General features: G+C 39.4%; 1 protein-coding gene across 4 annotated transcripts in view; it reads left to right on the top strand.

The window, feature by feature from the left end:
* Nucleotides 1–14,239, top strand: part of LOC126481405 (serine/arginine repetitive matrix protein 2-like) — a 349,894-nt gene that overhangs the window by 58,943 nt on the left and 276,712 nt on the right. For all 4 annotated transcript variants that reach the window (XR_007587552.1, XR_007587553.1, XM_050105134.1 and 1 more), the window contains exon 3: nucleotides 11,798–11,958. Coding sequence is in view for 2 of the 4 variants with exons in the window: in XM_050105134.1 (XP_049961091.1) it covers nucleotides 11,798–11,958 (161 nt within the window). In the remaining 2 variants the exon portion in view is untranslated. The remainder of the gene's footprint in view (nucleotides 1–11,797; nucleotides 11,959–14,239) is intronic.

Raw genomic sequence — 14,239 nt, 5'->3', positions numbered from 1 at the left:
GCGATGCACTTGCAGTCCACTCCTGGAGTGTTCTCATTGTTAACGTTCTCGTTACGACGACGATATTTGACAAATTGGTCATATGTCCACTTATTTACCCCCTGGTATTTGTGACATCTTGTCCCTCCTTTGACATCATTTTCCCACAATTTTAGATCTTCCTTCCTTTTCTGGGCTGTTGCTACATTCTTTTGCTGTGTTTCTAGGTTCCAATTTGGATGATTCCTGGCTAGCACTACTGCCTTTACTTTTACTTCCAGGGGTATAGTGCCCAAGTTCAGTCGTTTAGTAACCAGTTTGTAATACTCATTGGGAACAGATGAAGCATAGATTGCCTATGATGTGGACATTTCCGAAGTGTTTTACCATTTTGCAATTCACTAGCCGTGATGTCTTCCACTATATCACATTCAGCTTTGCCTTCATGGTATAGTTCTTCAGTATCAAAAAAAGTAATTTTGTTGGTGAGCTCCAAAAATTGCTCAATGATAGCCACCCCCATCAGTCTGGAATGCTGAGAAACAGAACTACCTGAATCCGGTAGTGCATTGAAAATACATCTGTCTTGCAACGCTTTTACAAATCAAAACACAGTGTCGGTAACTTCCCGCTTGCCATCGTCTGCGACAGGCTCCCAACTATGGATATCAGTGCTGGTCGAAGAGTGTACATTCTCCATTATTTACATTATGCAACTGAAAGATATGACGCAGCAAACAATAACTGCTTACTACAGCATAAACAGAAAAGCTAATTACTACAAACTATATACAGTACAAGTCATATGTTACTTACGGAAGATTGCTTTATTCTTTCACAAAACATATTTTATTTGGTGGATTAACGATGGAAAATGATTATATGTATTTTCGACGTTCGCGGCAGCCTAATGATGGAAAACAACTCTTCCCAATTGTCTTCTAGAAGGTTCGTGCTGGACACCCTCACTCTTACAGATTCACAACTATGATATGATGAACAGGCAACCGGGACAACTTAACTCTCACCACGTGCATTCTGTCCTGTGCCTTTCTGATTGGCTATCTGTGATCCCTCGTGAGGAATTCACAGCACTCATACTCAGAGTTGTTTTCATGTGACGAGACTTAAACTTTTAAGTCTGTGCTAATTCATGTCATCTAGGAAATAAGTTTGCCTACCTTATTACTATTATTATCTCCAAGAATTCTGATATGAAGAACTACAATTTTAAAAAATGGAAACTGTACGGTTTCCTGGAGATTCGAACTTGGGTTCGCTGCTTCCCAGCCAGTTAGCTTGACCGTTTCACTATTTTTTTTAAATCTCATTTTATTCATTATTGATTGCTGTATTTGTTTGGGGCAGACATCCTATGACAGTTGTTAAAGTTCATTGTTGATTCATTAACTCATGCTGATCTACCATACTGGCATGCTATTGGCACTCTCGGCGAAAAGTGTTTGGATACATATGCGGCAGTTGTAAAAGTTTCTTTCCTCAATTTCTGGAAAAGTATGGGTTTGCAAATCCTATAACTGATGATGAAAAATGCCTTATTTACAATTATCTATCGATCCCGCCAATTTTGAGTCAGTTGCTCATCATAACTTTTAGGGCTGATTTTCATAAAAACAGGGGGGTATTGAGCGAAAATATCTTAAGAGTTCTTCGTTTTAGGTTGTACACAAGCGACCTGCCAAATCTGAGCTGAATTGGTTGTTCTTGTCTTCCCCTAGTTCTGCTGTTGAGGACGATAAAGAAGTGCTGTTCCCTCCCTCTGTTGTCAGTTAGGGTAGGACTATAACCATTTCTGTATGCTATTTCTTTAATTATTTTCAGTTCGTTATCAAGATCTGATTTGGTTTGTGCTATAGATAGTAGGTGGTGCACTATGGAGTGGAGGGTTGCATGTTTGTGTGTTATGGGATGCTGGGAACTGACAAGTGTTATTGTGTCTGTAGAAGTTACTATCCTGTGCATCTAAAATAAATGCTGTCACTAACGTTAGTGCTTGTTATAGCTGTTCCAAATTCCGTAAGACTCCTTTGTGCCCTCTGCCGCCCCCCCCCGCCCCCTTTTTTTCCCAGCCTATTAATCGGATTTGCCAGTTTAATATTCCATAGTAGTATGTGCCATTACTCACTTGTACAACAAATTTGGCTGGTATGTTCATATACTCTTAATCTTCGAATATTCTGTAATATAATATTTATTTGTTCAGACTCTCTTTAGGTATTATCTTATGCTTGTGGTTTTGTATCGATATAGTCTGTATCTTTGATTAACAATCTTTGTACAACTTTGCACTCTCACCAAAGTTGGTGGACTATCTGTTTATCTTCAAGTTACGTGATGATGGCCTAGGAAGTCCAACGCTGTTTCATAACGAAGTATTAAATAAATATTATTGTGGCACATTAATACTGTGTATTCAGGTTTTTAATAAGACCATGTTCCTCCAAGAAAGGATGAAATATTCCATAAGTATTGTTATTACTGTTTCTGTTCTCCGAAGCATGGTGTCATAGTCTCCAAGCACAATAGACGGAGAGAGATATATGTGTGATTGTATTTAACATTATTAAGAGGCAAATGAGGGAGTTCTACATCTGCATCAACACTCATACTCTGCAAGCCATTGTGTGGTGATGGCAGAGGGTACTCTGTATCACTACTAGTTATTTCCTTTTTTGTTACACTTGCAGATAGAGCGAGGAAAAAATGACTTTCTATATGTCTCTGTATGAGCCCTAATTTCTTGTATCTTATCTTAATGGCCTGTACATGAAATTTATGTTGGCGGCAGTAGAATCATTCCACAGTAAGCTTCAAATGCTGGTCCTCCAAATTTTCTCAGTAATGTTCCTCGAAAAGACCATCACCTTCCCTCCAGTGATTCCCATTTGAATTCCTGAAGCATCTCCATAACACTTTCATGTTGTTTGAACCTACCAGTAACAAATCTAGCAGCCCACCTTTGAATTACTTCGATGTCTTTCTTTAAGCCGAACTGCTGTGCAACCCAAACACTCAAGCAACACTGAAGAATAGGTCACAATAGCATCCTGTATGCGGTATCCTTTACGGATGAACCACACTTTTCCAAAATTCTTCTAATACACCAAAGTTCACCATTCACCTTACCTATCGCAATCCTCACATGCTCATTCCATTTCATATCGGTTGAAACATTACACCCAGATATTTAAATGAAATGACTGTGTTGAACGGGTACTATTAAATGGTTTACACACAATTTCTCTTATTTGTATTCCTTTGTCACAGCATTTTAATTAACGTTTTAACTTCTGTCTCAGTTGCTCTTATTTTTTCTTCCTATCATTATTCTTCTACTTGGAATATTTGTGCATGTGAATCTGATTATTTTTATTTATGTATAATATAGTTTAAACATTTTAAAATGCTGATCTTCCAGTTAAGAAAACAAAAGATGAAATAATCTGTTCATATTGTCTGCGCAGTGGTGTCAAGAATGTATTGTTCGTTTAGAGATGTACATCTTTTTGGATGGAAATCATCATACAAACATTTAAAACAATATTCACCATATAGTGGAGTGCTGAATTGCAGATAGGCACAACAAAAAGACACTCACAATTACAGCTTTCGGCCATTAAGGCCTTCGTCAACACACACACACACACACACACACACACACACACACACACACACACACACACACGAATGCAGTCTCAAGCAACTGAAACCACACTGCAAGCAGCAGCACCAGTGCTTGTTGGGAGTGGTGACTGGGTGTGGGTAAGTAGAAGGCTGGGGCAGGGAAGGGGAGGGATAGTGTGGTGGGGGTGACGGACAGTGAAGTGCTGCATGTTAGACGGAGGGAAGGCGCGAGGCGGGTAGGGGGAGGGGGGGTGGCAGAAAAGGAGAGGAATAAAAAGACTGGGTGTGGTGGTGGAATGACGGCTGTGTATTGCTGGAATATTGTTGCATTCCGTCCTGGATTTTCCATTGTTTAAACATTTAAAACATAAATTGCGCTACAGAGAAAATAACATGGATTATGATTTAAATGAAAGCAGGGATTGTAAGTAAAATGAAATTCAAGCAACATGAGAAATAGAAGTAATGATTGCAATAACATGGATGAAAAAGTTTTGATTATATAACAATAATGAAAATCACATGAACAAGGATTCCAAGTGGAAAAAGATTGATAAGGAAGAAAAATAGGAGCAAATGATGTATTTCATATGAAGACAAACATGATGTGACAAATTAATAAAAAAAAATTTACATTTAAACCAGATGATTGAATAAAAATAATGATCAAAGTCATTTTGATAAAGATTTAAAAATAAAAAATTCAATTTATATGATGAGATTAGAACTGATAACCCTTTTCATGTGAGCTCAATACCTTAACCATTACACTTTGCAACCAGTCTGCAGATTGTTACCATTTTTAAAGTTATACAGCATCATGCGAAATTCCGAAATATTTTTTCATCGATTACTCGCAAAAGAGGGCACATTGGGGTGACGGGCTGCAGGATGTGATTCCTTGGACCTTAACCTACATCACTGTACAGATTGTTTCGAAAAGTTGATCCCTCCTCTGAGGACCTTTCCTTACAAGTTCAACACATTGACTATGCAACATATGCTTGCACTGGAAAGCTCACCACTATCACTTTCCTATTCAGTTGTACAGCTGTGGGGATGTTAAAGTTATTGTTCACATGCTGATAGCACATGCCTCTTTCAAAGGTGCAATATGCTCTGTTTACTCAGAAGTGCATGAAACAGTTAACCTAGGTACACTTATAGACTTAATGGGGCTCTTATTGCACCAGCTCCAAGGTAAAGAAAAGACTGACTCGCACCGGATATCAACAGAGTGTCACATCATGGCATGGCATTGTTCTGTCAGACAGTAGTGAGTTCTTGCTAGATGGAACATTGTTATCATCACTTATCACCGGTAGTCAGTTTTTGCTAGATGGAACATTGTTATCATCACACATCACACTGTTAACTGTGAAAGTTAGGTTTAAGGTTCCATCTGTTTCATTAAAAGTGGGTACATAACTTCAGCATTAAGGAACTACTAATGATGGTAGGATTTCTTAAGAACCAGAGCAAAGTTCATGATAGATCTTCTTGATAAAGGCCATCAGGTAAATTCTACACCATTCTGGGAACTGAATGAATAGGAAAGTGGGTAGATCAGCATTTATTTTCTTTGGAAAATAGTTACGTACAGAGCAACATTACTGAGAAGGTGTGTGTCACTTTTTTTAAAATCTTTTGCATCTAAATATCGTTGTAACCCTCCCCACAAAAAAGAAAAAAAAACCTATTTCCCCTCCTCCCCTCTCAGTGGAGTAGATATTCTGAGTATCCATTCTGCAGAGTTTCTGTCCGCAGCTATCATAGTGATGTGAGCCACTGTACACCTTGCAATGTATTCACTGAGACTAAAATGTGACCCAACAGTCAAGATATGAAATAGCTTGTAACTTTATTTCTTATGGTCAAGATTGAAAAGGACAGTTGCTACTCACCATGTAGCAGAGATGCTGAGTCATAAGTAGGCTCAACAAAAAGACTGTCAAACAAATAAGCTTTCGGCCAAAAAGGCCCCCCCCCCACACACACACACACACACACACACATAATTCCATCCTGGATTTTCCATTGTTTTATTTCTTAAGTTCAACGTATTTTGAACCATTTTCTTATAAATAACATGAAAATGTAATTTATGTGAACATGCATAACATACCTGATACATATGTGCGTGTTATGCAGTTGAAATAGTAGAATGGTACTGACATAGTGTAAACACAGTGATACGGCATCAATCAAACCAATCTGTGTGACTGGGATTAGAAAGTAACTGGACAGATGTCACATAGGAAAGTACTTTCAGCTTCACAAATAAAATTGAGGCTGTGTGTTATAAAACAGTGCTTAGTTACAACTAACAAGTAAGAACAGAAAGTATTGTTGCTCAGTGCTTAGTACTTTGTGCTCCACTTTCATGTTACTTGTACATTTTCTACTTCATTCCATGAGTGAACTTAGTCCGTTCATGCATCTCCCCCCCCCCCCCCCCCCCCCTCTCTCTCTCTCTCTCTCTCTCTCTCTCTCTCTCTCTCTCTCTCTCTCTCTCTTTTTAACGGTAAACATGCTGGTCTGCACGCCGACACAACTCACACTTTCTTGTAGTGCTTGTTTTCTTTTGTTTGTGAATAGGCAAATAATTGGTTCATAGATACTAAATATATATCAGTTAAATTAATTTTGCAAATACTTGAATCCTGGAACAATGAAGTCATGAATACTGAGAGATGGGTGTAGTTCTTAATGAGCAAAATTCAATGAGGTAACAATTCTATAGATCTAATGCAAATCACAGAGTAAAAAATGTTTCTGCTTGATATGGAGATGGTGCCAGTATTAGAAAAATTTTGTTTCTGTTTGTTGGTAAAAGTTGTGCATCTGTGGAGTAGTTTTTTGTGGTTTTTTAAAGAATTATTTCGTGCATATTTCATTCAAATGGATGAACTGGAATCCAATACAGTCAAAAAATTCATTGCGGAAAGAATCCAACTGATTTTATGCATTGGTTTTGTGACTGTGGATCAAGTATGGGTGGACCGCTACACACATTAAACAAAACGGCAGTTTAAGAAGAATGTGGAAGATGATGTTGTTTTTGTTGTTGTGGTCTTCAGTCTTGAGACAACCATTTGATGCAGCTCTCCATGCTGCTCTATCCTGTGCAAGCTGCTTCATCTCCCAGTACGTACTGCAGCCTACATCCTTCTGAATCTGCTTAGTGTATTCATCTCTTGGTCTCCCTCTACGATTTTCACCCTCCACGCTGCCCTCGAATACTAAATTGCTGATCCCTTGATGCCTCAGAACATGCCCTACCAACCAATCCCTTCTTCTAGTCAAGTTGTGCCACAAACTCCTCCCCAATTCTATTCAATACCTCCTCATTACTTATGTGATCCACCCATCTAATCTTCAGCATTCTTCTGTAGCACCACATATCGAAAACTTCTATTCTCTTCTTGTCCAAACTATTTATCGTCCATGATTCACTTCCATACATGGCTGCACTCCATACAAATACTTTCAGAAACAACTTCCTGACACTTAAATCTATACTCAATGTTAACAAATTTCTCTTCTTCAGAAACGCTTTCCTTGCCATTGCCAGTCTATATTTTATATCCTCTATACTTCAACCATCATTAGTTATTTTGCTCCCCAAATAGCAAAACTCCTTTACTACTAGAAGTGTTTCATTTCCTAATCTAATTCCCTCAGCATCACCCGACTTAATTCGACTACATTCCATTATCATCATTTTGCTTTTGTTGATGTTCATTTTGCTTTTGTTGATTTTCATCTTATATCCTCCTTTCAAGACACTGTCCATTCCATTCAACTGCTCTTCCAAGGCCTTTGCTATCTCTGACAGAATTATAATGTCATCGGTCAACCTCAAAGTTTTTATTTCTTCTCCATGGATTTTAATACCTACTCCGAATTTTTCTTTTGCTTCCTTTACTGCTTGCTCAGTATACAGATTGAATAACATCAGGGAGAGTCTACAAACCTGTCTCACTCCCATCCCAACCACTGCTTCCCTTTCATGGCCCTCAATTCTTATAGCTGCCATCTGGTTTCTTTACAAATTGTAAATAGCCTTTCGCTCCCTGTATTTTACCCCTGCTACCTTCAGAATTTGAAAGAGAGTATTGCAGTCAACATTGTCAAAAGCTTTCTCTAAGTCTACAAATGCTAGAAACGTAGGTTTGCCTTTTCTTAATCTAGCTTCTAAGGTAAGTTGTAGGGTCAGTATTGCCTCACGTGTTCCAATATTTCTACGGAATCCAAACTGATCTTCCCCGAGATCGGCTTATACCAGTTTTTCCATTCGTCTGTAAAGAATTCACGTTAGTATTTTGCGGCCGTGACTTATTAAACTGGTAGTTCGGTAATTTTCACATCTGTCAGCACCAGCTTTCTTTGGGATTGGAGTAATTATATTCTTCTTGAAGTCTGAGGGTATTTCACCTGTCTCATACATCTTCCTTACCAGATGGTAGAGTTTTGTCAGGACTGGCTCTCCCAAGACTATCAGTGGTTCTAATGGAATGTTGTCTACTCCCGGGGCCTTGTTTCGACTTAGGTCTTTCAGTGCTCTGTCAAACTCTTCACGCAGTATCATATCTCGCGTTTCATCTTCATCTACATCCTCTTCCATTTCCATAATATTGTTCTGAAGTTCATCGCCCTTGTATAGACCCTCTATATACTCCTTCCACCTTTCTGCTTTCCCTTCTTTGCTTAGAACTGTGTTTCCATCTGAGCTCTTGATATTCATACAAGTGGTTCTCTTCTCTCCAAAGGTCTCTTTAATTTTCCTGTAGGCAGTATCTATCTTACCCCTAGTGAGACAAGCCTCTACATCCTTACATTTGTCCTCTAGCCATCCCTGCTTAGCCATTTTGCACTTCCTGTCGATCTCATTTGTGAGATGTTTGTATTCCTTTTTGCCTGCTTCATTTACTGCATTTTTATGTTTTCTCCTTTCATCAATTAAATTCAATATTTCTTCTGTTACCCAAGGGTTTCTACTAGCCCTCATCTTTTTACCTATTTGATCCTCTGCTGCCTTCACTATTTCATCCCTCAAAGCTAACCATTCCTCTTCTACTGTATTTCTTTCCCCCATTCTTGTCAATTGTTCCCTTATGCTCTCCCTGAAACTCTGTACAGCCTCTGGTTCTTTCAGTTTATCCAGGTCCCATCTCCTTAAATTCCCACCTTTTTGCAGTTTCTTCAATTTTAATCTACAGTTCATAACCAATAGATTGTGGTCAGAGTCCACATCTGCCCCTGGAAATGTCTTACAATTTAAAACCTGGTTCCTAAATCTCTGTCTTACCACTATATAATCTATCTGATACCTTCTAGTATCTCGAGGCTTCTTACATGCATACAACCTTCTTTCATGATTAGCTATGATTAAGTTACGTTCTGTGCAAAATTCTGCCAGGTGGCTTCCTGTGTCATTTCTTACCCCACAATCCATATTCACCTACTATGTTTCCTTCTCTTCCTTTATCTACTATCGAATTCCAGTCACCCATGACTATTAAATTTTTGTCTCCCTTCACTATCTGAATAATTTCTTTTATGTCATCATATATTTCTTCAATTTCTTCGTCATCTGCAAAGCTAGTTGACATATAAACTTGTACTACTGTAGTAGGCGTGGGCTTCGTGTCTATCTTGGCCACAATAAGGCGTTCACTACGCTGTTTGTAGTAGCTTACCTGCACTCCTATTTTTTTATTCATTATTAAACCTACTCCTGCATTATCCCTGTTTGATTTTGTATTTATAGCCCTGTATTCACCTGACCAAAAGTCTTGTTCCTGCTGCCACCGAACTTCACTAATTCCTACTATATCTAACTTTAACTTATCCATTTCCCTTTTTAAATGTTCTAACCTACCTGCTCGATTAAGGGATCTGACATTCCACGCTCTGATCCATAGAACGCCAGTTTTCTTTCTCCTGGTAACGACGTCCTCTTTAGTAGTCTCCGCCCAGAGATCCGAATGGGGGACTATTTTACCTCCGGAATATTTTACCCAAGAGGACGCCATCATCATTTAACCATACAGTAAAGCTGCAAGCCCTCGGGAAAAATTACGGCTGTAGTTTCCCCTTTTTCTCATCCATTCGCAGTAGCAGCACAGCAATGCCATTTTGGTTAGTGTTACAAGGCCAGATCAGTCAATCATCCATCATGTGGAAGATAGTGGCCAATAATCAAGAAAAGTGAGGTCAGATCCATGAGTCTTAAAGATTATGGCCAGTATTTTCTGGAATGCAAATCTGATTCTTTATTTCCTTACAGAGGGCAAAACAAAAACTGGTGAATACTGCCAAGTCTCAAAGACCAGTTGGATGAATGATTATGTAGATAGAAGCTTTGATTATAAGGAAAAAAAATTGTTTACCAGTATGGTGTCCACAATTTTGAGCTAAAAAATAAATGTTGTAACAGCCTTAAGTGAGTGTTCTTAATATCTTCCAGAATTATAATCCGTTGATGGAAGCTACTATGGGAAAAATTTGGAACATACTCTGTTGACACGAAAGGGTATTGCATTTATTTTTATTTTAAAAAGCTACAGCTTTCACTAGGACATGATAAAGCTTCTCTTAGTTGGCATACACCACTATAATACCGTGCCCCTGTTGTCTTATTGCTTATTTATGCCTTTCATTCTAAAATTGTTTTGTGGATGTCATCCGGCATATTGAATGTGGATACATTGCCATACTGACTGATCTGCTAGCTGTGGTAGAAACGTCCTGCACAAACAAGTGCGAGGCACTCCTCTATGTTATAAAGCAGTTATTGTGGGTCAGGGAAGCTATACTGGAGGCTTGAGAAAAGTCCAAGTAATTCCTTTCTAGATTTGCACTTGGAACTGCACCTCTAGCATAACTGATAGTGCCAGCGACCAGTTTTGTTTTGCTATTGTCATTGTACAGTGCCAGGTTTGTGGAGGATCTAGATACTTGAACCTTATGTACGTAGAAAGGTCTTTCTTGTTATTCCATCCAAAATAATTTGCTTTCTGCTGCAGTCCTAGTAATGAGTCTGTCTTGGTATTGAAATCCTTAACAAACACTTGTAGTAGGTGCATAGCCTGAGAAAGCTTATCATGTACTGAATAGTAGCAAAATGTGTTACATCTGCTAGTTTTTCTATTATGGGCTGGATTCATGTTCCCTTAACAAGATAACTAAAGAGTTGTCTTTTGTGGACGACAAATAAGCTTCCCCCCCCCCCCCCCCCCTCTCTCTCTCTCTCTCTCTCTCTCTCTGTCCACAGACCAGTGTTTTGATCCTGTTCAGACTTTTTTAAAAAGTGATGTCATCCTTGTATTGAAAGATATGTCTTTCATTTGAGGCGTCAAAGCAGAGTGTTCATCATGCATTTAAAGGTACATGGGATGTTACATAGACCAAGAGAATTTTTAATTTGTAAAGGACGACAGATGTTAATGATGTAGTTTTTTCCCAGTCAATTAGGTCCTCTGCAAGTAAGTAGTCTACATAGCTATATGGCAGAAATACTGTGCTCTTTTCAAATGATCTACAGTGTCATTATTTGTGGCAATGGGTAGAATCTTGTTTGATAATTTTGCTCCATGGCAAAAATCGTCATAGAATCAATGTACCATTTTCTTCTTTATGAGAACTGCTTGAAGGGATGTCGGTCTTCTGTTGGTTGAATGATTTCATTTTGTTTCCTTCAAAGTAACTTTAAATTCATCCTGTGTGAGTGAATCAAATGTTGGTGCAAATGTTCTCCTCTTACTATTTCTATTCAGTTGTGTTTATAGTTTTAATTTATTTGCAATTGATTTTGAAGTAACTAAGACCTTATCTTCAGGCAATTGAGCTCTTTTTCCAGTGTGATATACTTGCATTGGTGTACCCCTCCCTCCCCTTCCCGAGCCCTTCCATTGCGTTATTGTTGAAATAGAAAGCTTGCATTCTCTAACATTGCAACACTTTCTGACAGAGGGCTATGACGGCTCTTGTTAAATTATTTCTTCACTAAATTTTGCATAATAGTCCTAAATTTTTGTTGTACTTAAATTACATGCTTTGTGCATCTCTTGCAATAAAAAGTAATGTGAGAGGATAGTATTATTTCATATTTTTGTGAATGTCATTTTCTGTTTGTTGGTTACATTAAATTGTTGTATTTTTCTTGCAGGTCTCGTTCAGGGCTACATATAGATAAGAAAAAACTGCTTGAAATTGCAAAGCAGAATGCTATGGCCATGTTACAGAAGGAGGTGATGTTAAGTTCTGTCATAAACCATGGGAAAATAGTGGCAATGCAAGCTGGTGGCAAGAGTGTAGCTGAATTGACAGGTAATATAACTCATCATTTTGTTACTTACTGCTGAGTTTCTTCTTACACAGCCAATTACTGACTTTACATGATTATATATGTATTTTTTGCATGAAATTAGTAATGTGGATGGACCTTAGAAATAGACTAATATGTATGCCTTGTTGGTAGGAGACCAATCTGTTTGCTGCTATGTAAGACAAACCTTATACTTTTCATGGATAAAGTTCAGAAAGTATTTGAAAATATGGCTTTTGGTTTAACATTCCCATTGTGTTAATTGATCATTGTTCGTTTTGTACAGTGATCACATTTTAAAAATATCCGTTGGTATTGTCAGTTGGCTGTGTGTCCACACAATCGAAGTGTGCTCGGTGGTGACGACCTCTCGGACACATTCTGAAGAGTGCAGTCGCACTCGCACTCAGGGAGATGAGTGGATGTGGTGACAGGTCAGTAGGCCCAGCGGAAAAACGGGTGATAGTAAAGAATTCCCTTATGTAATTACAGGACATGACATGTCGTGGCTCAGTGAGGCAGACATGTCCTCTCTCTGTTTTACCTGCCCAGCTCTGATGTATGGGTGGCGGCTGCCACCCTGGATGCTGAGTAGGCACTCTGTGGCACTGTTGACAGGACCGTGGTAGGATGGCGGCCTTGGGGCCAGGGCCATTGATGTCAGTGGCATCCTAGTGCCTTGGCAGCATGGACCCCTGGTGGCCCCTCAGCTCTGTATACATCACTGTGGTGGTGCATGGAGATGGTTGCACATGGGGTTCAACTCACTGTCCTCTGGCAGCAGTCGGATGGCACTGAGGCACTGACTCCCACTAGGAACTCAACAGCAGGCACGGATGGCAGGTTGATGGTGCTGTGGCACCAAGTCCCTTGAGAAAGCTAGTGTCGATTGCAGCTGGCACAGTCCAGTCTTGAACCCATGGCTACTGCTGGCAATGCTCCGACATTCCACTGCCCAACGGGGCCCTGGAGTCATGGTGGTGCTGCTTGACTCTAGAGATAAGAATGACTCTGCCTCTAAACTCGGACATTTCTATCCTCCCAAGGTGCACTTGTTTCACTAAAACTTGACACCTAATCACATTGCCCATAACAAGAGACTTGCCCTGGTGTGGTGACATCACCTAGCCTGCTGCAGTCATTACTGCTTTGTGGTGCAACTTTGCTCTGAGAATAGCTAGCCCCATCTGGCAGTCTCCTTATGTGTGTGTTGTTCTGAGCCACAAGTTGCCACAGTTATGGCTACCAGCTTGTGGCTGCTAATGCAGTAATGCAATACTTCACACACTGTCTCTTAGTACTTGTGTGGAAAGACTTATTACTTTTGCTAAAAGTCTGGGTAGTGACTCTACACAATAAAAGTGCTGTACATTACACAGTGATAGTATTGCATACTCAGTCATGTAGTGTGCAAAAAATTTAAACTAATAATTAGCAAATTTAAAATATTTTGCTGTTGAAAATGTATTTTCCCTTTTGCAGTAAAAAACAGTTCTTCATTTGTTCCTGCTTTTGACAAGTTTTTTGAGCTAAATTCTTGATACAGTAAAAATATTTTTTTATCTTGTTCTAGCCTTTTTTCATCTGCTTCCCAGAATGCTTTACAGTAACTTCCACCACTTACTCTCCTGTCCTAGAATTTCCTAGAGACTTGCCAACCAGCCTCCCCAGCCAGATAATTGCATCATCAGTTTTCATGCAATTTGTCGATATGTGTTCATTTATGAGATCTGTACATAAATGCTTCATCTTGTGCCTCAATCATCTGCTCAGTTTCAAATGCTTTAGGTTTCCAAATTTATGAATTTGTCATTAGGGTATATTGCTTAAAATTTATTTTATGATTATTTTTGTGTCCTTGCTTGGTGGCATGGACGCAGGAGTTAAACCATGATTACCATTGACATGTGCAGTGGTTTATTGCACAATGTTCCAATCCAGCTGAGCCAGTTGGTGCCATTGCTGTTGTCCCTGTGGCCTCTCAAAGTCTGGCTGAGCCCACTGGTGTTGTTGGGTCTCTGGTGGTCACTGTCATCCAGGCTTGCCTCCCATCAACCGTCAGAGATGCAATGATGCCAATGAGCTTGAAGTTGGTTGGATGGTTGGAACTTGGGCAGGTGAGCAAATGTGCTCGACTGAAGGGGAAGGGCAACGGCTGGTAGGACACAGTAGCAGCCATGTCCAAGTGTGATACCGCTTGATGAAGCAGCTGGGGAAATGGGGAATTGCCGCATCACCAGCTTTTATGTCATTGAAAGGTGGAAAGAGCACAGGAATTAAAAA

Source organism: Schistocerca serialis, chromosome 5, assembly GCF_023864345.2.
Source record: "Schistocerca serialis cubense isolate TAMUIC-IGC-003099 chromosome 5, iqSchSeri2.2, whole genome shotgun sequence".
Lineage (NCBI taxonomy): Eukaryota > Metazoa > Arthropoda > Insecta > Orthoptera > Acrididae > Schistocerca > Schistocerca serialis.
This window is presented reverse-complemented; position numbering and strand designations above follow the sequence as displayed.